We start from the raw sequence: 25,387 nt of genomic DNA on the forward strand, positions 1-25,387 counted from the left end.
TGATTTATATCAATTAAATTTACCAAAAAAATAAATTGAAAAATAAATAAACAACCTCTTTAAAGTAGGTATAAAAAGATGTCTTTTATAAATAATAATCTAACTTGAACATTATGAGGTTCTTTCAATGTTATTACCAGGAGTTACGGTAAGACTTTATAAATGTATCACTGTACAAATATGTACAAATACAACTGTTCAAATAAATGAAAAATATCACAAAAATTATATACGTTATTGTATGATAAATTTACAAATAATAAAATTGAACATTGTCACATTAAACAATAACACAAAATACGCAATATTGACAGTATAATATTTAACATTGAAATAAATTGATTAATATTTTTCATTACTATTTAAATAATGCAAATGTTCAAATGTCAGATACCTATATATGTACCTAAATCATTTATCATTATTCAATATTCGGTATAATAATAGGTACTTATTTCTTTGTGTCTAGTGCTTCAGGGTGTATTTATTTATTATGTTTAAAATTTTGCAGATGTTCGTGATTTTGTGAAATTTCATTTAAATTTGAACTTCAAAAGTTCAAACGCTTGTAAAAATTGCACATGAATTTTAAATATTTTTTAATTACTATACAAACAACTTACAGATACTCACAAATCCAGATACTTGGGATCTTGTACTAAATTTTCAAGCTTTTTGACTGAGCTTAATATTTTTATTAACACTGAAAATAAATACAAAATAACAAATGCCTGTATAATTTTTAATTGTTCAAATATTTAAAAAAAGGCACTAAGTATAGAAAATTGCAATTTATGTAAGAATAGTAGAATATTTCCAGTTTCTACGACAAATATTTTTTGAATAATAACTTAACAACAAAAATCAGCTGAGGATAAATCATTAATATGCATACGAATAGGTATCCAATTTCATCAACATATTTGAGTCTTCAGTCGAAGAGACTGCACTAAGTATACCTACACAATTATAGGAAAACGGAGAAGTGAACATACGCCGTAAGCCTACTTATACTCTTCACTTCAGTACTACACCAATACCACTACTGGTTATTAGTAAGTAACTAGTAGTTACTAAGTCATTATGTTCGTCGAGTATAGCGTATATTTTAGGTGTAGCTTATTGTGTGTTTAAATCAAAATAAATAATAATATACTAAAAAGTTTTGAGTACTCACGAGGCCACGAATAATATTTTTAAATTGCAACAAAATATCTAAAAGCGTTATTTTTGGTTTAATATGTAATTTCGTGAAATTTGAACTTAAAATAACCATAAAAGAAACTGAACTTACATTTTTTTTTTGATTTTTTGCTTACATAATTAAATACTCGTTTTACATTTTCAATCCTTAGCTGTAAAAATTGAACATTTGAATTTTTAACTACAAAATAATATGTAAATTTTTAGTTTGATAAATGTTATTAAAATTAGAACTTTAAATGCTATGAAAAAAATGTTGCCAGTGTATTTTTATCATTTGTAAATTGATATAGTAACAACGTGAAAGGAGTTTTGTATTCTTGTATACATCGTCAAACATTTTGACACAACGAATACAATTTTATTGACATAGGTATATAGAAAAAAACAAGTCAAAAAATTTGGAAAATTGCATACAGTGTAAAAACAATAAAACAAATATTTTGTGTCAACTTCAGGTATCTTTAGTTCTTCGTTTTTTAAACACCAAATAAGACAATCATATCATGAGAAATCGAGTGGTACCTATATCAAATGTTGTAAAAATGAGAACTTCAAACGCTCATAAAAACTGAATTTGACTTTCCTGTAATCCTGTAGACTTTTTTTAAAATTTATTCTAACAACAACTTATAAAGAAACTTTTATTATATTTTAAAGTTTTTTGACTGAGCCAAAAATTTTTATCAACATTTATTACAAAAATAGCTAATAATAATCAAAAATATCATATGCATATAAATAGCTTTAAAATAATCCAAAATATTTCGAAAATTGCACGGTGTAGGTATATAAAATACTAATATAATCATACACTGAATGTTTCATGTATCTGCTATGATTTTTTTTTAGATTTACACCAAAAACCTATTTTGCGTAAAAATTCCCATTTTTCTTAATTAATTTTTTTTTTTTTGTTTTTACTGGCGTTTTTGAAAATCACTGAGAATTCTACCTTCTTTATGCACTAACTAGATTCACTTTGCCGTTTGAAAAAATACTTTAGTCGAAAATTGAAGCATTATTTCAACTATACTTTTCGTTTACTTTACACGGAAACTAAAACAAAATTTTAAAAACACACAACATTGTAAAATCAATAGATTCGTCGCTCAGCTCAGAATCTATAACCAGATAATAACATGCATTTATTGGTATTAGAAATTAATAGTATTTTTGGATATACGACACTGGACACTAGAACAAACAACAGTACGAAACTGTAATGAAACTTTTAATATCTATGATTATATTGAGATTTGAGACTATAAAAATATGGTAAAAAAAACCCCATTGTTGTTTAATGTAGTAATATATATATTATACACACACAGTGAATGTAAATATAAGTTTGAAAATAATAATTACGTTGTATAAATGGGAAAAGACTGCAGGGAGTGTCGGTGTCGAAGCTTTCCAGGTTTACCTATCCAGCACATTTAAACGTTTGGGTAGGTACTCACTAAAAAGAATCGACTACATCATAGACAGTAAGTAGTAGGTAACAAGCGAATACATAGAATAAACATGAGGTGGGCATCTGGCATCGATAGTTTTTTTCATATGAATATTTTATTTTCGTTTATACGGTTACGACACGAATGAAAAACCATCAAAACAGTTTTTTAATACTTTTCCTTACTTCTCTCAAAATCTATAAGCTACTTGAAGGTTTCATTGGTAGTTACTAGTTGAGTAGTACACATATTACATATTATAGATTAAAAATTACTCTTTTTTTCTACTTAAATATACCGACATACAGTTAACAGTTGTGTACTCAATGATCAATATCTATCCTGTACTATATTGAACACTATACTCACTAGTACCTCGTTAGAAGGTACAGGATTCTATAATACATTTTAAAATTATTATAATAACTACATGAAATAAAATAATAATACTTATATTAAAAAAAGCGGGTAAATGAATCTCGCTCTGCTGTGCATTAGGTGTCTAGAAGGTCACTGTAATGGATGGTATTAAATTTGAATTCAATGATATAATATCATTGTATACGAAAAACGATTCTGAGTGGAGTCGGTATGTCAGTCTAGGATATTTTATACTGTTATTTCTTATTATTAATACGGTAGCCAGTAAGCTGAATTAATATTATCCATAACTATTATTCACAACTTTTATTCACAACTATTATTAATAATATTATTTTTTAATTATCAGTGATGCTGGAAAAATAATAAATATACTTATGTAAAATTAGGATATTTTGGAACCGAATTAAAACAAAATGACAAACGTTATTCTTAGTATGTAATTTTGTCCAAATTTGAACTTAAAATGTCTGTAAAAAATAACTGTATTTATATATTTTTTAGATTTTTTAGTTTCAGAAAAACTGTTTAAGTTGAACCTTGTTTTAAATTTTCAATCCTTAGCTATAAAAATTGAAAATTATATAAATTTTCAATTTGATACAAATTGCCAAAATTTGAACTTAAAATGCTTTTAAAAATGTATTTTTAATATTTTGCAACTGCTATTGTCACAATATATCAATAGTCTTGTATTGAATATTCATGTTTACCTATAATTTTGATTAAAACCTTAATTTGTTTATTTAACATTGATTTTCCTAGAGATTTAAAAAATTACTTTTATTAAGATGAAAATATGTAACATTGGAACGAATGCAGTTCAGCTCTCAAGAGATTATAGTGTTTTTGCATGCTTAATGTGATTGGACTTTAAAAAAAAAATTGTTAAATTATCTTTGGAAGTTGTGGTCAAAGTCTTCAACACTTCAAAATCTTGTTTTTAAGTTTAAAGTACCAACAAAAAATAACATTTTTGAATTTTTTTTTTGAAAACTTTAATTATTTATTATTAACATTTTGGTGATATCAGAAATTACCTATCATACATACATTTTATTTTATTGGTAATAAAGTAATTTAATAAATAAAAAAAAAAACATTGATGGATGGGAATACGCGAAAATTCAGGGACTTCGAAAGATTATAAAGTATAGTAATTTATATGAAGGTTGCCCATTTGTATGGCACTATGGCCGAAGACATGCACATAATTCAATTCTGATTGTTGGAATTTTAAGTGTAGTTTAAGACGATATTTTTAAATACTTAGATTTTTCACAACATTTGGAGTATCTTGCGGCGATACCAACTTTGGGTATTTACATATTTTCATAATGTGGATTATGAATAAGGTTTTTGAAAATTTGGGCAATTTAAACTCTCCCGATTTTAATGACATGTAAACTCTCACGGGTCTAACCCAGTACTACCTGATAAGACCATGTAAACTCTCCGGGGGCTACACAACTTCAGTACTACTAAGCTAGGAGAACATAGGGCATTATTCGTATTACGCAGTTGATAAGGTTGAAAAACTTGGCTGAGCCTTAATAGTAAATATTGTTTTAAATATTTAAATTAAAAATAGGTTGAAGGTATTTAAATATTTAAATTACAATTACAGGTTAACGGTAATACAATTAATGATAAATATTTAAAATGATAATTATAATTTCTGCAGTGAAGCCAATTTGTAGTGTAGCAATAACATATAAAACAACTCGGGAGAGTTTACACATTTACTTTAGATAAATATAATATTGATCCGAGAGTAAGTTTACTAGTTTAAAAAATCGGGAAGGTTAGGATATTACTTACTTTTGTTTTAAAAATTATTGTGTGCAAAATTAAATCATAAGCACTTTATAATATTAAAAATTTATCTGCGTAATTTGACTAAGTAGTAATTATTAACAAATATGTTATACTGCCTAATTAATTATAAATTATAATTAACTAGCTCGTATCTATTTACAAAGTATTTAATAAAGTAGGTATTATCCTTAGTATTTTAAGAAGAATTACACAGTACACAGACTCTTTTTCGTTTAAATTTCGATTAGGTACAATATATCAATATCTCTGACTTAATCAATGAAAAAATGACCGAATTTTAACAAAATAAAAAGTGAAAATGACTGTGTCAGTGGTAGGTACTTTACTTTTCATTTCTTTGGAGTTGACTAGCAGATAATATTGTACTTTTTTTATTAATAGTAAGGTTACAATAAGTGTTTTCTAAGAAAAATAAATAATCTGCAAAACCATTAGATAAAAAATATTATTATTGGAGTTTAAAAATGTTGATAAAGTTTATTATTGATATAGGTATTTAACTAATTTGTTGACTTAAACACTTAAACGTTTTCTTCTTGTTTCATAATATTTCTACAAAAAACGTAACAAATCAAAAAAATCAATTTAATTTATAAAATTTATAAGTTTGTATTGTTTAATTGTCACATTTGGTAATCAAAACTGATTAATAAACTCAATTTTATAGGTAATATGAAAACATTATAATTTAAAGGCCGGACATTACACTTTTTTAATAGTTATACGAACATCAATAACAATTGTTTACTTATTTTGATTTCAAATATTTTATGTCATTAGTGATTGCCTGTCTGCCTGAATTTTGGTTTCAACTCCGTGAAACCTTGGTTTACAAAAGTTGGATTTTTGAATTAAAATTAACTTACAATCAAATTTTAAAAATCCTAATAAATATTAGACAATATATAACTTATATATTATACAAACTATATATTTACTATATATATATAACTATTATATTTATAACTATTTATTTATGTTGAAATTTTAAAAGTTCAATTACTTAATTCCAATATACTATTATAGGAATAGGTATTCATTTATTATGTGTATATAATTTTTAACAGAAAAGAAGAAGGTTCTTAGTTGTATATTATATTATTGTGGCGATGAGGCACCAGCTAGCATGATAAGTTTTTTTTATTTATAAAGAAATTTTTAATCTGTTAACTAAAAAGTAGGTAAATTTGGTACATGGTAAACAATAAGTTTCACACGAATAACATGTAGAGGAAACTGTTCAATATTAGCATCTCAGAATAATTTATATGTAAATTATTTGATTAAAAGTATACATTTTCTTTTTAAAATATGTTAGTAACAATGGAGCTTTATTTGTCCATCGTAAATACAAAGAAAATAATTTCATTGTGTACAATACTACAATTTAATTTTAGATAAAGATTGAATGTTAGTTAGGTACCAAAGTCCCCGGAAATAAAACACTCGATAAAAAAAAAAATTTCTTTTGATCATCATTATTGATCTTACTAATAAAACACTATAATAATTCCAAGCGGAGCAATGAACATATTGGTTTCACAATGTTTTTTCTTATGTCTGACGCTTAGATCGTATCCTATGGATGGAGCCGTGTCTCGAATTCCCGACATTTGAAACACATACAACATACTATAATAATATTATAAGTGATGAGTATTTTGTTGAGACGTGCTACCTGCACACAAGTGTGTAATGTATATATTTGTCGTATATTTATTCTAATAACTGCATTGTCCACAGAATAAGTATATCTATATTAACTAGATAAGGTACTCTCGGCATTGCACTCTACTATGTAGACATCTGTGGCATTGTCCATGGGAATTTATGAGAAATAACTACCTATAGTGATAATGAGTAATAAATAATAATTATGCGACAAATATATTCTCGCTTGCGCAGATAATAATGCATCTCAAATCTCAATGTGAGACTCGTCTCTAATATGTGCTTCACGTTGCTTACATAGGCGAGGAAGGCTATGGCTTCATTCGTAGTACCTATATTATGATCTAAGGTCTGACGTCATTTTTAAAAATTGTTAAAATAAAAATGCTTGGATTAATGAACTACAATATATTTTCTGGTAAAAATGTGGATTTAGTTGGTATTTTAATAGTTTAGCTAATTTAGGTAATAGGTACTATTTATTTATTCGAGAGAAATATTTATTCAATATATTATTCTAATAAAATGAGCTAATTTGGATTTCATTTTTTTAAATTGGAATTTTTTTTATTTATTTGTGTGCACTTGCTTGTGTATATTATAACTTATAATTTTCTACCTAGTACGTATTAGAGTGTTTGAATAGGTGTCTTCGTTATCTAATGTATTATGTGTAGTCGATAGGTAATCGACGTTCATTTATCTTCAAAAATTTAAACATTCGTGTAGACGTGTAGTATTAAGGTACCTATGTAATTATTTTAATCATGCAGACAATAAGTATAGGTATTAAGCATTGAATAATAATTTATAGCATTAGCTATACCTACATTATTACTTGTTTTGTTATCTTTATATTTTGGATTAGTTTTAAATAATTTAATGATTACAATATTTGTTAATTGTTATATTTTTGTATGAACACTTTCCAAATAGGTACCTATAGTTAATATAACATTATAAATTTATAAATATGTACACATCACCAAGCCCTAATTATTAGGTTCCTAGTTTAATATTTGTATTCGTTTTGATAGGTGAATTTATTGTTACAATACATCTACCTACTGTATAATATTTGTTAGTTTACTGTTTGCTGTTTACAAATTTATTAACTTTTATTATCGTGAGTACTAAGTAGGTAGGTACCAAACAGACAGTTGTGGCAAATACCAATATGTATAAGTAACAGAAAACAGTAACATGTGGATATTTTTTATAGTAACTAGGTAATAACTAATATTATATAAATTTACAGGTGTCGGCGATAACATAATATTGGTTCGGTTAATTAATTATGTTTCCATATGTTCTCCCACCTTACCTTCCTTGGTAAACACTTACGGATTAATTCCTACATTATATTTCATTTTTCAATTTACCGCTCTCATTCTTCAATGACCCAATATCTCACTATAAACTACAAATTGTTTCTACACACAAGCCTCGAAGTACTATTGTATAGGTAATAGGTAGGTACCAACAATATGTCGGACAGCAGACACAGTAAAATATAAATGCATAACTGTATAGTATATAATATGGTTTGCATTTTGCACTTTCGCACTTTTAGACGTCATATAATAAGAGTATATGACAATAATAATAGTATAACATACCTATTACCTACCTATTCGTATTGTAATAAATCCGAAAATAGATAAGCGAGTTCATAATACTATACCTACATAATATATTAACACGAGTTAATGTATTTGGATAATAATATTAGTTATGATAGAGAAGCGAGGTAACCGCAATAATATATACATATATAGTTATACCTAATCATTAATAAATTTAGGTTTTTCAAAGGCTGTTGCAGTACCACCGATGTCGTCACTGTGACTAGACTTGATAAGTGCAATGTGCATCGCCAGTCACCCCTTCCTACCACCCACCGAGCGACAAACCCGTATAGTCTTCAGCAGCTGTAACAATAATAATTATTATGTACCTCCCTACCTCCTGACAATATTATTATAATATCACATATCATAATATTATGTCGTTTAGAACTACAGCGATAGTCCTGCGGCCTTGGCTGGGCTACTCGAATAATATTATTAGGTCTTAGGTGGGTACCTATGTCAACAATTATATTATTTTTAATAATATAATAAAATATTATAGGTATTCATAGAATGGCTTTAGTCGTCGTCAGACGTTTCGTAACACACGTCACAGATTTTAAAACGCATTTACAAGAGCGTGCGATGGGTATTGCGTGTACGTAATAAGTCTATTTTTTTTCCTACACAAACCCAACGACGACGACTTACGATGAGTTACAACACCGCGGTCGGTGCTTTTATTTGTTCACTCGAACGCGCGCGCGCTCGCCCCCGACACCTCCTATTATTGTACGTGTGAAAAAAAAAAGTATTAGATTAAATTATGTTTTTTTTTTTCATTATAGGAAATAGCGTCCGTCCGTCAGCAAACAAATTGCCAACGCTAAATACACTATTTACCAGTTTCCACCGCCTCGGCGCCGCCACCGTATCTATAGATAATATCATAGTCCAAGTGGTGGCCGGGCATCGGTAGGCGGACGTGTTTGCGCGTGCGTGGTGTCGACGACGTATTATCACACGCACACACACGCACACTCGCACACCGACGGTATCATCAATCGTGTCTGTTTTTCTCCGTAAAAAAAAAACAAAATATAGGTATTGAAAAAAATATTGTAAAGAGTCGTCGTGAACGGCCGACGGTTGCGCGCGCGTTGCTCTCCGCTTTCCAGGTACGGCGAGCTCGTGTTCGATTCTGCGAGCAAGTAAACCGGACGGCTGTGCAGTTTTAATGGCAGTTGGGTAACCGACAGATTTTAGGCGATTTTTTTTTCGATTCTGGTTTTATTATTTTTGAGCATCCTCGGAATTTCTCGAGTCGGGTAAACGACACGCCGGCTAGCCCTTGAAACGCGAGTATTGAGAGCGATTGCTGTGTACACGTGATGAAATCAATTGTCGCTAACGGTTCCGAACAGAAGACTCCTCTGCTGCCACTGTTACCATCGGCTGCAAGACCGAGACGCTGTAGCTGTCGGCCAATAGGCCGACATCTAGTTAGATAGCCACCAACTGGGTGCTATGCATCGTGTCAATGTTGTCGGTAGTGGTGGTGGAAATGGTCGGCGCTCTACTGTGGTTGTTGAAGAATCCGATGTGACGGCGTCATCAACATTTGTTGGAGTAAATGGACGTGATGATGACTTTGCCGTAGACGACGAGGCAACAACTACAACCCTTATTTATGTCAAGAAAGAAAATATGGATGACGACGATGATACCAAACATCAGCTGATTCACTTGCAGCATCAACAGCAACACGACACTAACGAAATAGAAGATGTGAGTATTGATTGATATCATGGTAGGTACAAGATGTGATCTATCTATATTTTTTTGTTGACAATGAGTCAGGATAAATTTTCCGGATATATTCATGTATTCGAGCATTTCTTACATCATAATAGAAAAAACCATCAATGAACTATTTTGTTAGGCAATATTATAAAAAAAAAATAATGAAATAAACTATGTTTAAACACATGAATACACCATTACACATAGATACCAAAGAGTGAACCATAAAACAACATTATTACATATATTACATATATACTATAAAATTTATCTGAAGTGTTTTATTAATAATTGGCACCAAGATATTTTTTTAACCATGTACCTACCTATAAATTCCCATAAAAAAATATTTTGTAATAAGTAATAATTAATAAAAGTATCTACCAAGTACAAACTTAATTTTTGTAAATAATTTTTTTTTAACTTAGGCAAATCCATGAAAAACAACAATAAAACACATCAACTTAAATTTTTCAAATAAGTAGTAGGTACCTACCTACTTATAATGACTAATAACAACCTAAGGAAATTGTGTACTATTTTTGTAAATAATACATTTTTGATTAATGATAAATCATATAGGTACTAGACTAGGTATTGGACTCTAAACTTGTTGCTAAACTACATCTATGAAAACACCTTGGAAGACACTAACACACAATGTCCCAGAGTCAATCATTACTTAGTCTAAATTTATTAAATAGTAAGGAAGGAGAAAGCACTACGATGATCAGATCCAAATTTAAATAAAAACCAATTTTTATAACCAGCTTTCTAAATACAAAATTGGTATAAATGTTTGAAATGTTTAGGTGGCTGATATTTTATCATAATCCTTTAATGTTTAATATAGGTAGTACCTACTCACATAATATTATATGTATTTTTGAAATTCATGTTACCATCACAAAAAGTAACAATTCAAATTAAAGTTTAGTATCTGGATCACACATCTGGCCCCACCATCTATAGTCCATAGGCACAATTAATACTAGATTTTTGGAGAGTGCTAAAATTGTTAACAGCCGAAAAGTAACCAATTAATAGCTAAAACAAAAAAAATCAATCCACCCAAGCTCTTTTAAAACAATTTTAAATTGAATATGAAATTGAGTGATTATTATTTATTTTTATACATAAGTACATCAAGTATCTATTTACTTTTTTGGTATATTTCCCCTGTATAACAAATATATATATATATATATATATATATTAATACAGTCATATTAAATATCAAAAAAATGAAAAAAAATCATATCATTAACCCCCAGGTTCCAATATGTATTTTTCTAAACTATTTTTTTTGTTATTTATTTTATATAAAACCAACCAATTTTAAGTTATTGCTTAGTTGTAATGTATTGTTGAATACCTATTCAAAAAAGATAAGTCAGTGAACCGTTGTTGTTACATTCTCGTCCTTAACCAATATTTAAAATTTGTCTCATGATTGAACTTCATTTGCCTATTCAAAAGCTTACTGGTAAATTGGTTGCAATTTTAATTAAATTATACAAGTTAGTCCTCTTTTAGTTAGTTATTCCCCAAGTATAATGTCATTGATAATATTAACTGTGGCAATTATTATTATTATCAAACCATTCTATAATAAATTAATTTTTAACAAAATATTTCATAACAAATGCTAAAATAATGGAATTGAACAATAAAAAAACAATACTTATTAAAATTGAATATCTATTTAAAAATAAAGAATTATGGCATGAACTTTTGGGGTTCATTATTATGAGTCTGGGTACACTAAAAACCCTTAACCTTCCCTTTTTCTATGGTTTAGTCTGACTAATAATTATTTAGGTATTTAACCATAAAAATACGCTTTTTTAAAAAGTACTTAAATATTTATTGAGCACTTTCACTTTCAATATTGAAATAAGCAATAAATATAGTGACTCCTCTTCCTTTAACTCTCAAAAAAATAAAAAATAAATAGGGTTCAAATTTCCTCTTGTGCTATAAATATTAGGTATTTTGCATGTGCTGAGCATGTTTTCTAAGACACCATCTAAATATTTTTTTTATACTTAAAAATTAATAAGGTAGGTACATATTTTTAGAAACCTTAAGCTTTTTTAGTTTTATATAAAAAAATATTTAATATTACTTATCAAAATCAGTGGTATACCAAGAATCAATTTAATATACTTTGTTGCTTTACTGCTAGAACATTTGGATATATTTGTTGTCCCTAACAATACGACAAATAGATAACAAAAACAAAGAATACATGTGAGGAATAGTCTACATTTTAAAGAATACATAGGCTAAATTATTTTTTGTTTTTATTCTATGATAAACACACACTAAGAATACAACTATAGATAAAAAAAATCTGGGTTTTGTTCAGTCATTTGCATCATCTCAAAGTATAAAATATACAAAACTAGTATTTTAAAAACTTTTTTTTTTAAAAAGCACAAATAAAATTTAATTTTTGAAATCATAGTAACATGACATAAGTTTTAATAACATTCAGGTAGATTTCATTTAAAAATCAAACGCTTGATTTCCTGAACCTACTTTAGTAATAGTTATTACTATATAATATAGTAAGTGCCCCCCTGTACTTGGGAATACTTAACACTAGATACTTTTATTATCTGTTTGCCAATAATCTGTACTAACTATCACTATCATTTTGTATTTATTCGTTTACAGATGTATCGTCGTCATCGCCGTCCTAGATTAACTGCTGCAGCCGCTAAACATCAACAGCTCCAGATTCAACACAATCAGCAATTTGATAGCATCACATCATCGTCAGCGTCAACCACCACCACCAATCGCCAAGAACGACTTATGCTAGTGTCAGTTGATTCTGGTAGTGTTTCGAGTGGAAGACACCGCCAACCATCGTCATCGGTTGCTCAATTTTGTTGTTCAAGCACTACTGCAGCAGCAGGGATACAACAACAGGTAACATTTTTAAATACTAAATATTTTTTTATCTAATTATTTATAAAATATCTTGAATAATATTACCATTTAAAACACTAGACTTGGAATATTTTTTAGAAATAGACGTATTTTCAAATAAAGATTCAATTATGATATTATTTTGCATACCAATTTTACTAGGTGTTTCATAAATACAGATGGCATTATTCACTATGTATTTCTCGCCGGTATATATTCGCATGCACATTAAATTTGACATTTAAATAATACTTGTGGGTATATTTGAATAATTCATAGTCGTATAAAATCGTTATTGCACTATACTTTTGTGTGGTAAGAAAAGTGGATCATCGATATCGTGATGCAAATGCACATATTGTAACAATTTTATTATTGTTATTATGCCGTCTGTGGCTGGTTATGTAATAACGCTGACTTGTGCTGAGTTTTTGCTGTAATATGTTATTTGTCACCATTTTGTATATGTACTGATACAATTAGATGTGCATCACTCACAAAATCTTGGTATCTAACAAAATTTACCTCGAATTTACTGTTACCGTGCACAATTGTAATAAACTAAAGAGTAATAACTCATAATACTACCTTAATATATATAATTCAAAAAATTGCGAGTACTAAGTTTTAATAAACACAACTAAGTACCTACTATTAATTCTATCTATTACCTTTCATTGTTATTTTCTGCAGCATCAACACCATCATAACCAACAACAGCAGCAACAACAAATTCCGCCTTCTACTACTGTAGTAATGATCAAAGAAGAAGATGTCTCCATGTCAGCCATTGTCAGTGGTGATAGTTTGCATCACCATCATCATCATCATCAACAACACCAGCACCATCATCAGCAACAACAGCATAATATGACTGCAGCAGCAGCAGTGACAATCGTCACTAATAATAACAACAACAGCTCCAATGCCACTTCCTCGTCACCACCTCCGCCACGACGACTGTGTCTGGTATGCGGCGACGTTGCTTCAGGCTTCCATTATGGTGTAGCATCGTGTGAAGCTTGCAAGGCGTTTTTTAAGCGCACCATACAGGGTTTGTACAAGCCCATGTCATGTTTTTTTTAAACCTATTTCCTTATGACTTGCCTACATGACACTTATCACTCCTATGTAACCGACCTCCTCCTGATTCCCTAGCATCAGGATGTGGTATCCCGCCATGTCATCATTTCAACAACAATCTTGCTACCATTATCTATACCACCAATTTCCCTGCTGTGCAAAATTGTTGAGTACTAAGTGGTGATTGGTAGTAACCAACCACAATACATGCTTATTGATGTAATATATTGTATTAGGTTTATGTAAATTACAAATATACTTTATTTTAATATGCAGGTAACATCGAATACACATGTCCTGCCAGTGGAGATTGTGAAATCAATAAGCGACGGCGGAAAGCATGTCAGGCATGTCGGATGCAGAAATGCCTGAGGACTGGTATGCTCAAGGAAGGCGTGCGCCTGGATCGTGTGCGTGGTGGCCGTCAAAAGTACCGACGGCAGCCATCAACTCCTATACCTACTGCGGCGATCTCCGTCGTTCAATCATCACCACAAACTGTGCATCAGCAACAGCAATCTACTGCGGCGACAACTGTTAATAATTCTATTCACCACCATCATCATCATCATACGCACAACAACAATGCTGCATCATCTATCCATCATCACCACCATCAACAGCAGTCTTTTAATAATGCTTTCGGCAACAACAAAGTTATTTCCACCGGAAACTACCATCACCACCATTCATATCATCATCAACAATTGACTTCTGTGCCTCGCCAAATGTGTTCAAATGGTAGTAATGGTACAACCACAGCAGTGTCGGTACATAACAGCCAGCATCATCACCACGGCTTGCATAACAGCAACGGGGGAGGAACTGGTGGTTGGAACAACAATAACGACGATGGTGTGTGTATCAAACAAGAGTACGAGCAGCAGTGTTGTTGTAATGAAGCTACAACTGCAGTGGATGCTATCAGGGAGTGTGGTAAGTCTTAAAGTTGTTATTATTTCATAAAATAGTTATAAAAGGTGTAAGTAAATTAGCTGTAGAGTCACTGAATTTGAAATGTCAAATGTTAAATGTTACCATTATTCATACATAATATTTTTAATAGCCCGAGAGTTGAATTACATTTTGACATCATATTAAAAAGACAGCAAACCATCATGTTGTCTCTGTCTTACACAGAAAATCTATGTTCAGCAGAACCAATTTTGTGTTATTATATTGAATTGACTTATTATTAAACTAAAAAGTGAGAAAAGTGATTTTATTGTCCAGTTTATTTTAAAGGCTTTTTATCAATATTTAAATTTTAAGGCAAGTTATTAGCATTTTAAAATTGTAGTATTTTACATATTCTGGTTATAACTCACTTTAAAATGAAAATATTAATGTAAGCTTTTAAAATACCCTAGATTATATTTCAAATTTGAATTTGGATAATATAAATTCACTTTAATATTAAGTTTAATTAATAACTCAAAATTGGTTCTGCTGAACGGGAATTTGATATGTCGTTTAACCTTTATGCGTCCATAAGACAGAGACAACAGATTTGGATTCAGTCCTATTAAATATGAAAACATCTTATGCAGTGTGGTTATAAATATAAATATTTTTGTTTTGAATATTTTACGTCTTTTTATTAAATTATGTTAATAATAAACTTTGTCTGTTTGGTGTTCTTAGAAAAAATGTTGGACGCCCTTAGACAATGTGAACCTGAGATGCCAACGTTATTAGGTGGCGGGGACGGATCAACTAACGCTGCTATCACCATGGAGTTTTTCACTCAGTCCTCGACGCTGGGGGTACAACAAGGAACGGTGACTGCGGTGACGATGGGTGGTGGTCTAGTCGAGGATGGTATATCTTCAACGTCTTCGCCATCGTCATCGTCATCCTCCTCGTCGTCAGCATCGGCTGCGTCGTCACCAACGGTGGCGGCTACTATGGTGGTGCACACGCTCGCTGAATTATATGACAGAGAGCTGGTAAGCACCATTGGTTGGGCCAAGCAGATACCTGGTTCGTATACAAATTAATTTATACATGTGTCATCCATACATAAATATATACTTGCATAGTTTATAGGTATCTATATTAAAAGTTACACGTTTATGCAAAATATGTTACTAAATAGGCAGAACATAATACTGAAAAGTTCTCCGATTTTTAAGATCTAGTTGTGTTTGAAATAAATTTATTTTAATTAAATTGTAGATAAATAATTACTTCCCGAGTTTCCTTGTTCGTTACTCAAGGTAAGTTATTTCAAGTAAGTAGGTATCCCTTTTTGTAAGCGAAAATTCCCTTATAATTTTGATATCTATGTATACGTGATTTAATATCGATAAAATGTATTTTTACCTGTAGGGTTCACTGACCTGTCGCTCAATGACCAGATGCGCCTATTGCAGTCGACTTGGGCAGAACTATTGACATTAACCATGGCATTCCGTTCCTTGGAACAGTTTAATGGTCAAAGTGGTGACGGCGGTAGTGACATTAATAGTATTGGCGTTGCCGGTGAAGAATGTAGTGGCAATGGTCTTAGGTTGCGGTATGCTACAGACTATTGGTTGGACGAGAGGTTGGCTAGAGAGTGTTGTACAGCGACTAACGGCGCTCCTTCTTCGTCAAATGGTACATCAACCACCACTAGTACGACTAGCAGTACGGGAGTAATAACAACTCCAACAGTGCTGGACATTTACAACTTGGTTAGTATTATAGGCCAGCCTTGAGATTTCATTATAATATAAATGTATTATGAGTCCATGATGTTTTCTTTTCTTTAAAAATCCTTAAAATCATTTTTTACAATATTAAAATAAAATATGTCGTTCGTATAAATGATAATTAGATATTTTTTCTCTGCAAGGAAAATTGAGGAGTCGAAAATATGTTTTTAAGTATAGTGTAGTGTAAAAATAATTAGTAGCATGCTACATTTTGTTAGGAATAATATTAAATTACATGTTTTTATTGTTTGCTTTTTTGTGGCAATAAGCAAATCGTTACTAAAATTGGTCTCCCGAAAATCGGTTAGGAATAAAAGTTGTACACTGCTCAAAAACATATCTTTATTAAAATGTAATAGTGTATTAACAAAATATACTTGGCTAATTGTAGGTAAAATAATTTTTAACTAAGTACACACACGCCTTATACTATATACAAATAATAATTTATATTTTAAATTAGTTAGTATTTTAAATATCGTATTGTACATTTATCTATTATTAAGGTTTGAAACATATATATTATGATGATATCTTGATTTGAATAAGTGTATGTACCCATAGACGAAAATCCATTAAAATTTCAGGGAAGGGGATAACATTATTTACATTAATTTGAGCGGAGGGTTTCGATTCCATACACCAGAGATGGAGAACCTATGACATGCGCACACTATTTTAGTGATACACACGAATGTCTAAAAGTTTGATAATACTTAAGTTTTTGAAAAAAATTCGAACTAGTTGATATGCAGGGAAAACAATATCCAACCAAAATTTTTATTTGACACGCTGGTGCAAAAAAGTTCGCCTTCCCTACCATACACAATTAAAAATCTATCGGTTTTTACTTTTTTTAACCAATCCCCACTCCCTGAATTTGGCCCATCTGCATACTCAAAAATCAATAGTAATAATATATAAAAAAAGTAGGTACGCAAACAACAGCAGCTTCGGCAATACATAAAACGTATTATGTTACTTGATATTTCCCCCTTGCAAGGGAAATCAAAGAATCATAAATATGTTTAGGGGGGGGGGGGGGCTACCATGGTTACAGTTATACATTTTACGTTAATAAGTGTTACGAAAACCAGCCAGAAAAAAAATTGTAGCTAGCCCAAAAACATATTTATACAGTTGAACGTGGTTAACTCGAAATCGTCGTACCCCGAACTCTTACCCTGGTTCCTAGAACTTTTTTGGATTACTCGTATTCTTGGATAACTTGAACTTTTTTGTCGGTCCCTTCAACTTCGTGTTGATCAAGTTTGACTGTATATTAAAAGTGCAGTTTATTCGTAAAATCTTCCGTTTGTCCGTTATTGAGTGATAAGCAGATAACTAGTAGGCATTTAAAAGTACGATTTGATAGTCCATTATTCTTTCATCCTTAGTACATAAGCTTACGTTAGCCTTATTGTATATATCAATCTAATACTTATTTACATAATATGCCGACCAATTAACCGTAATTGCTGCATAGACTACTTTCTTAGTTTTATCATATTTCACTAACGGCAACGGATTATGTATAAAACTGTATCACGTACCTTAAAACACATCTCTTCATATATTTATCTCAAACAACAATAAAAACAGCACGTCGTTATTTGTAAAGCATTTCATGAGGTCACTTAATAGGATAATAGTGCTGATTTTCCACTGCTCTCTGCAGAGCATCGTCCCATATGCAATTATCTCTGTAAAATATCCATATAGACGTTATTCCTCGAATTCAACAAAACCAATATTTAGTTTAGATCGTGAAATAATAATAATAAAATAAAACTTATTTTAAATTATATGAATTAGTATAGTTTTGAATAATGTATATTTTATATAATATAACATTAATAATATTTGATTGTGGTTTGTATGCTGCTTAGTCAGCTCATATAGTTCGACAATTTAAGGCGGTAAATGGTGGTGAAGGCTTAACTTCAGATCAGTACTATCTGCTCAAGGCATTAGTCTTGGCTAATTCAGACGATCTAACATTAGCATCATCATCGGCGACGGCGGCTACATCCTCTGGAAAAAACCTTGGTACCAACAGATCGGTGTCTAAAGGCGACGAAGTAGTGGTCCAACAGCAGCAGCAGTCAGCTGTCAAGCAGTTTCGTGCTACCATTGCCCGTGCTCTTCAAACCCATCTGGAGATGACCTTGGCGGTGGCGTCAACATCAAATTGTTGTTGTTGTGATGGGAGTACTAATTGTTGTTCTACGTCAGCCATGACTATGGATTGCTGTGGCAACAGTGGAACTACCACTTCAGATGGCAGCGGAATGACTACAAATTGCTGTAGCTGTTGTTGCAACACTAACAGCAACAACAATACTGCCCCAAATCAGCTCGACAATAGTGGCGAAATCGTTGTCGTCGTTGACAATCACCAACAGCATCAACATCGTCAGTCACAACAACGCATGGATACCACTAGTGGGAGTGCAACCATATCCACTACAGAAGCTCCTGCGGCTACAGTAGTTGTCGTCGGGTTAGTAACATACCTAAATCTATCAAAGATTAATATTTTTTTTACTATTTACTTATACTAATTAGTACTTCCATTTATGAATAGCACCACCAACAACGTAGTGATGGACGATGACGATTGTTGTGGAGGCACTCCATTGGTTGAAAACCAACCAAACCATCATCACCATTCTCATCACGCAGAATCCACAGAATCTGCTTCGTCTAAACTCGTACAATTGCTTATGTGTTTGCCTGCACTTCGGCAGGCCGATCAACTAATCCGGCAGTACTGGACCCGGGTTCACCGGGAGAATCAGCAGCAATTAGCTGCCGGCACACAAGCGCCACAACCACAGAACGCAGCCGCTACGGGTGCTGGAGTAGGTTTTACTAGACAATCCACAGCTGCTGACCGATCGTCGTCAATAGGTAATGGCAGCGGTGGTGGTAATACAGCCGTTGTCAAAATGAACAAGCTGTTTGTCGAAATGCTGGAGGCCTGTCTGCGGTAATTACGTTATTCGGTGGTCGTCATATTGCTCCTATATATTCTGGGCGGTGTTGCGGCATTAATAGCAGTGGTAGACATCACAGACTTTTAAACTACATAGGATATAATAAAAACTCGTGTAATGAAATGAGACATCATGACACATTATTTTGGTTGAAAAAATACAATGGATACAATAGGTTTATCAATCATTCTATTGATGGATAGTCATTGATACTACATAATAGTTTATAATTTGTATATTTCTATGCTTTTTTTCAACCAAAGACATGGAAAATAATCATCAACTCTTAATATGCAAAACATTCCGGGTTATTTATCTAGTTGGTATGGAAGTCTGTGGGTAGTGTTTTATAGTTTTACAATAGTTGTAGTGTTTTTTTTGTTTTATTTTTTAATCAATAGTCATAGTGGTAGCGACACTAAACGTTGATATTAGCGTTTATATATTTCCAATAAATAATAAATTCGCTATCGCCATATATCTTTAATTTTTGTTAGAATTTTTGTGACACTTGCGTATCTTTTTTTTCATAATTATTTACCACAATACCCTCCTCTCATAAACATACCCAAATTATTGTTGTATGTGTAAATTGTATACGAACATTGTGGATGTACGTTTATGTATTGAAATATAATAGATATTTATAATATGACTATTTTAATTATAGACAAACGTATATTTTTAAAAATATGTACATACATATATATATACAATTTATACAATATATATGTATGTATAGTTTTAGTTTTATAATAATAATATTTTATTGCCAATCGTTGTTATTGTTGAGATTGTTAAATTTTTTTTCTCTTTTATCATCGTTCGTTGTTAAATATTTTTAATAATATAAAATATTCGTAACTATACGAATATCCATACAATTTATTTTAATATATCTTAGTATTTTAGTATGTCATTTCACAATAGTAGCCACTAACCAGCGTTATATATAGGTTAAATACATATTATAAATTTGTTATTGAACATTATTGAATGTTTCATTAACCAATTTATATAAATGTGACAACAATATGGTAGTGCACACTGCACATTGGTCCTTTTAAGTTTGAAAATATGGACTTCCAGTAGACTTACGATATAACATCTAAAACTTGGTAGTTATATGTGCAATTAATTACACCTTAATAAAATATATAATTTTAAATATTATGTCCAACTATAATAGGGACACGGAAATAAGTATTAAACTTGAGTACCATATAAGATTTAACACTTATTACATTTTGATATTTTAAACACTAAATTAAACATTTATAAAATAATATTTTTGTACTGAATTAATTTTAGTTGAAGCAATTAAATTAGTTTTGAGTAGTTACTACAAATAATGATTCAATAATTGAAAAAAAAAGTAATTAATAATAGCTATTTACTAGACAAATATTGGAATACAATTAATAAGACTTGATACAATCTCATATACATTTACTCTGGTGTTTAGTATATTTCTAGCGTTCTACTTAACCTAGGTCATAGGAGATGTACAGTGGTGTACCATTTACCAATACCAAAAACGATTGCAATTATAGCAATAAAATGATTATCAGCCAAACAAATTTTCTGTATGGTTACCAGACACAAATCGGTTAGATTGTTTCTTGCAATCGACTTAACAGGATATAAAGTCACAAGCTAATGCGTTTATAAAAATTGTGACGCACATTTTATAAGCACAACTACACAAGAAATTTCACAAGATTTACAATGTACGAGTTAAAAATATGTTATATTAAATAATATAGGTAAGAACGTTTGATAATGGGAGGTAACTAAGATTCGGATCTTAATATCTTAAAAACTATAAAAAATTTTTAAAAAACTAACCAAAAAGCCCTAAATAATAACTTTTCGACACCATTATGCTCTTAAAAAACAACCATTATTTTTTTAAAGTCACTCAATGTTGCATCCGATAGGAAAACGATGGTTTATCTTTCGGAATTGTTAACACTTTATCTTTCTAAACTAACAATAATACAAACACGTATTACCAAACTTAGGCACGCACAGACGTACAGAAAATAAAAGATGTCATTGCAAAACAATATTATTCACATTTATTGTTGATTGCCACAGTTGACGCGGTGGCAGCGAAAATGACTTCAATTATAGGTACTTATTAGTTATTTTTGTATCATTTTTATCTATGGAATAAATATATATACCATATATCTATGGTATAAAATGTAAATGTTTATCAGTATACTGTACTACAGTAACGTATACTTTTACCTACTAACAAAATGATTTGAATTCGATATGTTTTCAAAGGGGTATATTTTATGATTCTTCGGGGACACAGTTTGAAAGCAGGACTGTTTCTCCTAAAGCAAGATTTATGGTCAATGGTCATGTTAGCAATAATTCAATTTACAATGTATTATACTAGGAAATTATTGTTTCTATACGATTCATTATACCGGCTGAATCATTCGATTCATATGTTGACTGACTGACCGATTCATCATCGCCTACACGGAACCGCGGAAGCTAAGAGTACGAAATTTGGTCAGTAGTTACTAGTTTCATTTTATGATGTAAAGACCCACTAAGAAAGAACTTCACATTTTAAAGATTGTTTCAATAAATGAAACTATGTTTTAAGATTTTCTCCAACAAAGATTTTGAGATTCACAAATTGAAACTATTTTTTTGCATATAATTTGGTTGAAATTGGTTACTTGAGCAAATCAAGTATAGGCATGCATCAAATCGATAAATATGCAAAAATATATCAATTGCTAAACCTTAAGTTTTATTTTTATAAAACAATTTTAAACTTAATATTATGTATGTAGAGAACCTAATTATACAATTTTTGAAAAATGTTGAACTATTATTTTTATTAAAAGTATTATTTTGAAGTTTTCTTACAGAAAATATAGGTACTTTAGCAGTACACTGTAGTCTTTACAGTAAGTCCAAATCGGATTTATCATATTTCACATATGCGACAGGTAGAATCTATTTGTAGGTATTTTGTACCTAAGGGTTGGCAGATCGCGTGAAATTAGCCCTACTATGCAAAAATCTGTGATAACTATAGTAATTTACACTTAAAAATGTTTAAATGGACTTGCAAATTCTTGTAATCTGTTTTCTAACTATTTGTGCATGATTTTGTGCAATCCAAAATTGCTCATTATGGTAAAAATTATAACATCAGGTTTTTCAATTAATATAATATATTATATACATTTTACATACCTACATAGGCAAAATAATAATTTAATTTGCAAATAATTTTGTGTTTAAAAATGTTCAATTTTTATTAGTAAGGATTGAAATAAAACTGGTTTAAAAGTTTTTCATGACTATTTTATGATGTAATCAAAAGATCTTTAAAATATACTTCTAAACAGAATTTTTTAGACATTTCAAGTTCAAATTTGGACAAAATTAGATATTTTAATTATATTATATTTTTATAATATAATTATCTTAAATTTTTGTTTTTAGTTTCTAAAGCTTGACAATTCAAAACAAAGTTCCTCATAAGTTGTTCACATACCTGAAAATTTACAAATATTAAAAACACATACTTATAAGTAATAATGTTCATTTATAGACTTTCAAAGTACATAAACTAAATGTTTCGAAATCCCCAACATTTCAAATGTTATGTAACATAAGATTCATAACAAGAAACCTATGGTACTCGTTACTTAATCACATTTTTAAAATATGTAGAGTGATTTTAAATATTTGTAGGCATTTGAAATTTTCGATTTAATTTTTTTTAAATATCGATAATATAATTTTTAGTCTCGGTCAAACATTTTCAAATATAATTGAACGCAGCATTAGTTGTTCTTATGGTTATTTAAAAATATTTAAAAAACTTAAACATACTATGCATTTTTTGCAGTAATGATTTAAACTTTAAAGTTCAAATTTTGATAATATTTAAGGCTTAAATCCAAGCTTCTTCATGTCTATTTATTTATTGCTAAAAGTTTTAACCTAAAATTTAAAAAATATACAATAACTAACTTCTTATAGACATTTTAAGTTAAAATTATGACGGTATAATATATACCTATTAACAAATAAATGAAATAATAGCAATTTCAGTTATTCTGTTGTAATTCAATAATATAATTCGTGATGACTAAAAACATTTCTATATTTTAATATATATTATGAAATGTTCAAAGTATTTAAACTAATTATTGTACAGTGAACATTTATAAGTGGGATTTTAAGACGTAGGTAGGTATATGAAATGTAGAACCTATTCATTCCACTACTTATTATACATCGATTGAAAAGTTCTGTATTGGTTTTTAATAAAATATATTATTGTAAATAATTATATATAATTAACATAATTTAATGTTAATGATTGAACAATGGTTGAAATACCTATAAATGAACAGAATCACTTATCTGTGTAATTATTGCGAAACTTCAAATTGTATATCGTATAGGTACTTTGTACTTTTTTCTTTTTAACGTAAGCTCAGTATAGTGGATAGTATTTAGGTATAATAGCTCGCTCAATACTTATTCATTATACGTACCTTGTACCTATAATAATTAACGAATATTATTAATGTACTCGATATTACATAACAGTTATATTTTTAATTCCTTGCTATATTTTGTCTGTACTTCTAGACGTGCGTATTTCATAAATGATATATTATTATAAATCAACAGTCAGAATATCAGACAATAAATATAGTTGGTACACATATTATGACAGAATTATACTACTTTTAATATTTTTGATACTATTTAAGTTACGTGTATCGTGTAAGTGATATTTTTGATGACATATGTATATTGCCCCCCCTCCCACTCAATAATAACTGAATAAATCGATTTATCGACAGATGATAAAGGTACCTATTGAAGCTACTATGACTTTAACACGAAACATATTTGATTTATACTTTTTCAAACTTTTAGAAACGAAGTACCATTAAAATGTTCCTGCTATAAAATTAAAAGGGAAGATGGGGATCGATACCGACCGTTTATAAGTATTTCAGTGTATGTCTTTTTCTAAGTGTGCTCGTATAAATTTGTGCGTAGTAAGTCGTAAGTGATCATTATTTTTTGAAACAGTAGTGATGGTGTATAAAGGAAATAATGACGAGTTCCCTCACGTGGACATCGTCAATGACGCGCTCTACAAATATTAATTATACTGTTCTTTTTTTTGTTCTAAAAGTACTAATATTCTGTCTTTTTTATTAACTAAACTATTTATCAGTTAAAATGTCTGTAACATATTTGAATTCGTCATGAAATTTACGTAAAATTCAGTTTCTTACATTTTTTAAATATATTTTACTTCAATATTAATGACATATTAACATTTTTAATAATAAACAAAATGTTATTTTGAACTTCGAAGAGCCTAAAACCTCAGTTTGAAAAAAGTGGAAAGATCAAATAAATAATCGCTCAATAAAAATGTCTTAAAAACGGCACTGATTTATAAGGCAAAATGGTATGCATTGAAATACAATATAACATATCATATACCTATTTAACCACTTATATATTTAATCTACCTCGCATAAATGTGGCAATTGGTGAAGTTATCAATAAGATAGTACCTAATTGTTCTGTGTTCATACTTAATACTCTTTGAATATAGTCGTAAGGCGCTGCCAGTATAATTTTGTCTCCAAAAATACGTTCTACAAGAATAATGATCCTGTTCTGTAGAATCAGCCAATTTGATAATTTTTTTAACCAATAGA

At 30.0% G+C, this 25,387-nt stretch overlaps 1 protein-coding gene across 1 annotated transcript; it reads left to right on the forward strand.

The window, feature by feature from the left end:
• The first annotated feature begins 9,131 nt into the window (after positions 1 to 9,131).
• Positions 9,132 to 20,133, forward strand: LOC111029972 (hormone receptor 4-like). Its single transcript, XM_022309249.1, has 8 exons — positions 9,132 to 9,910; positions 12,608 to 12,865; positions 13,559 to 13,919; positions 14,225 to 14,884; positions 15,593 to 15,931; positions 16,280 to 16,626; positions 18,537 to 19,150; positions 19,235 to 20,133. The coding sequence occupies exons 1-8, from the start codon at positions 9,650 to 9,652 to the stop codon at positions 19,641 to 19,643; spliced, it is 3,249 nt and encodes a 1,082-aa protein (XP_022164941.1). The 5' UTR covers positions 9,132 to 9,649; the 3' UTR covers positions 19,644 to 20,133.
• Positions 20,134 to 25,387: the final 5,254 nt, after the last annotated feature.

Source organism: Myzus persicae, unplaced genomic scaffold (assembly GCF_001856785.1).
Source record: "Myzus persicae strain clone G006 unplaced genomic scaffold, MPER_G0061.0, whole genome shotgun sequence".
NCBI lineage: Eukaryota > Metazoa > Arthropoda > Insecta > Hemiptera > Aphididae > Myzus > Myzus persicae.

Bases quoted from the DNA above. Each gene is read 5' to 3' on its own strand.
- LOC111029972 (XM_022309249.1), top strand. From the start codon at position 9,650: ATGCATCGTGTCAATGTTGTCGGTAGTGGTGGTGGAAATGGTCGGCGC. The intron at 9,911-12,607 runs GTGAGTATTGAT...ATTCGTTTACAG, and splicing joins ACACTAACGAAATAGAAGAT to ATGTATCGTCGTCATCGCCG. The intron at 14,885-15,592 runs GTAAGTCTTAAA...TGGTGTTCTTAG, and splicing joins GGATGCTATCAGGGAGTGTG to AAAAAATGTTGGACGCCCTT.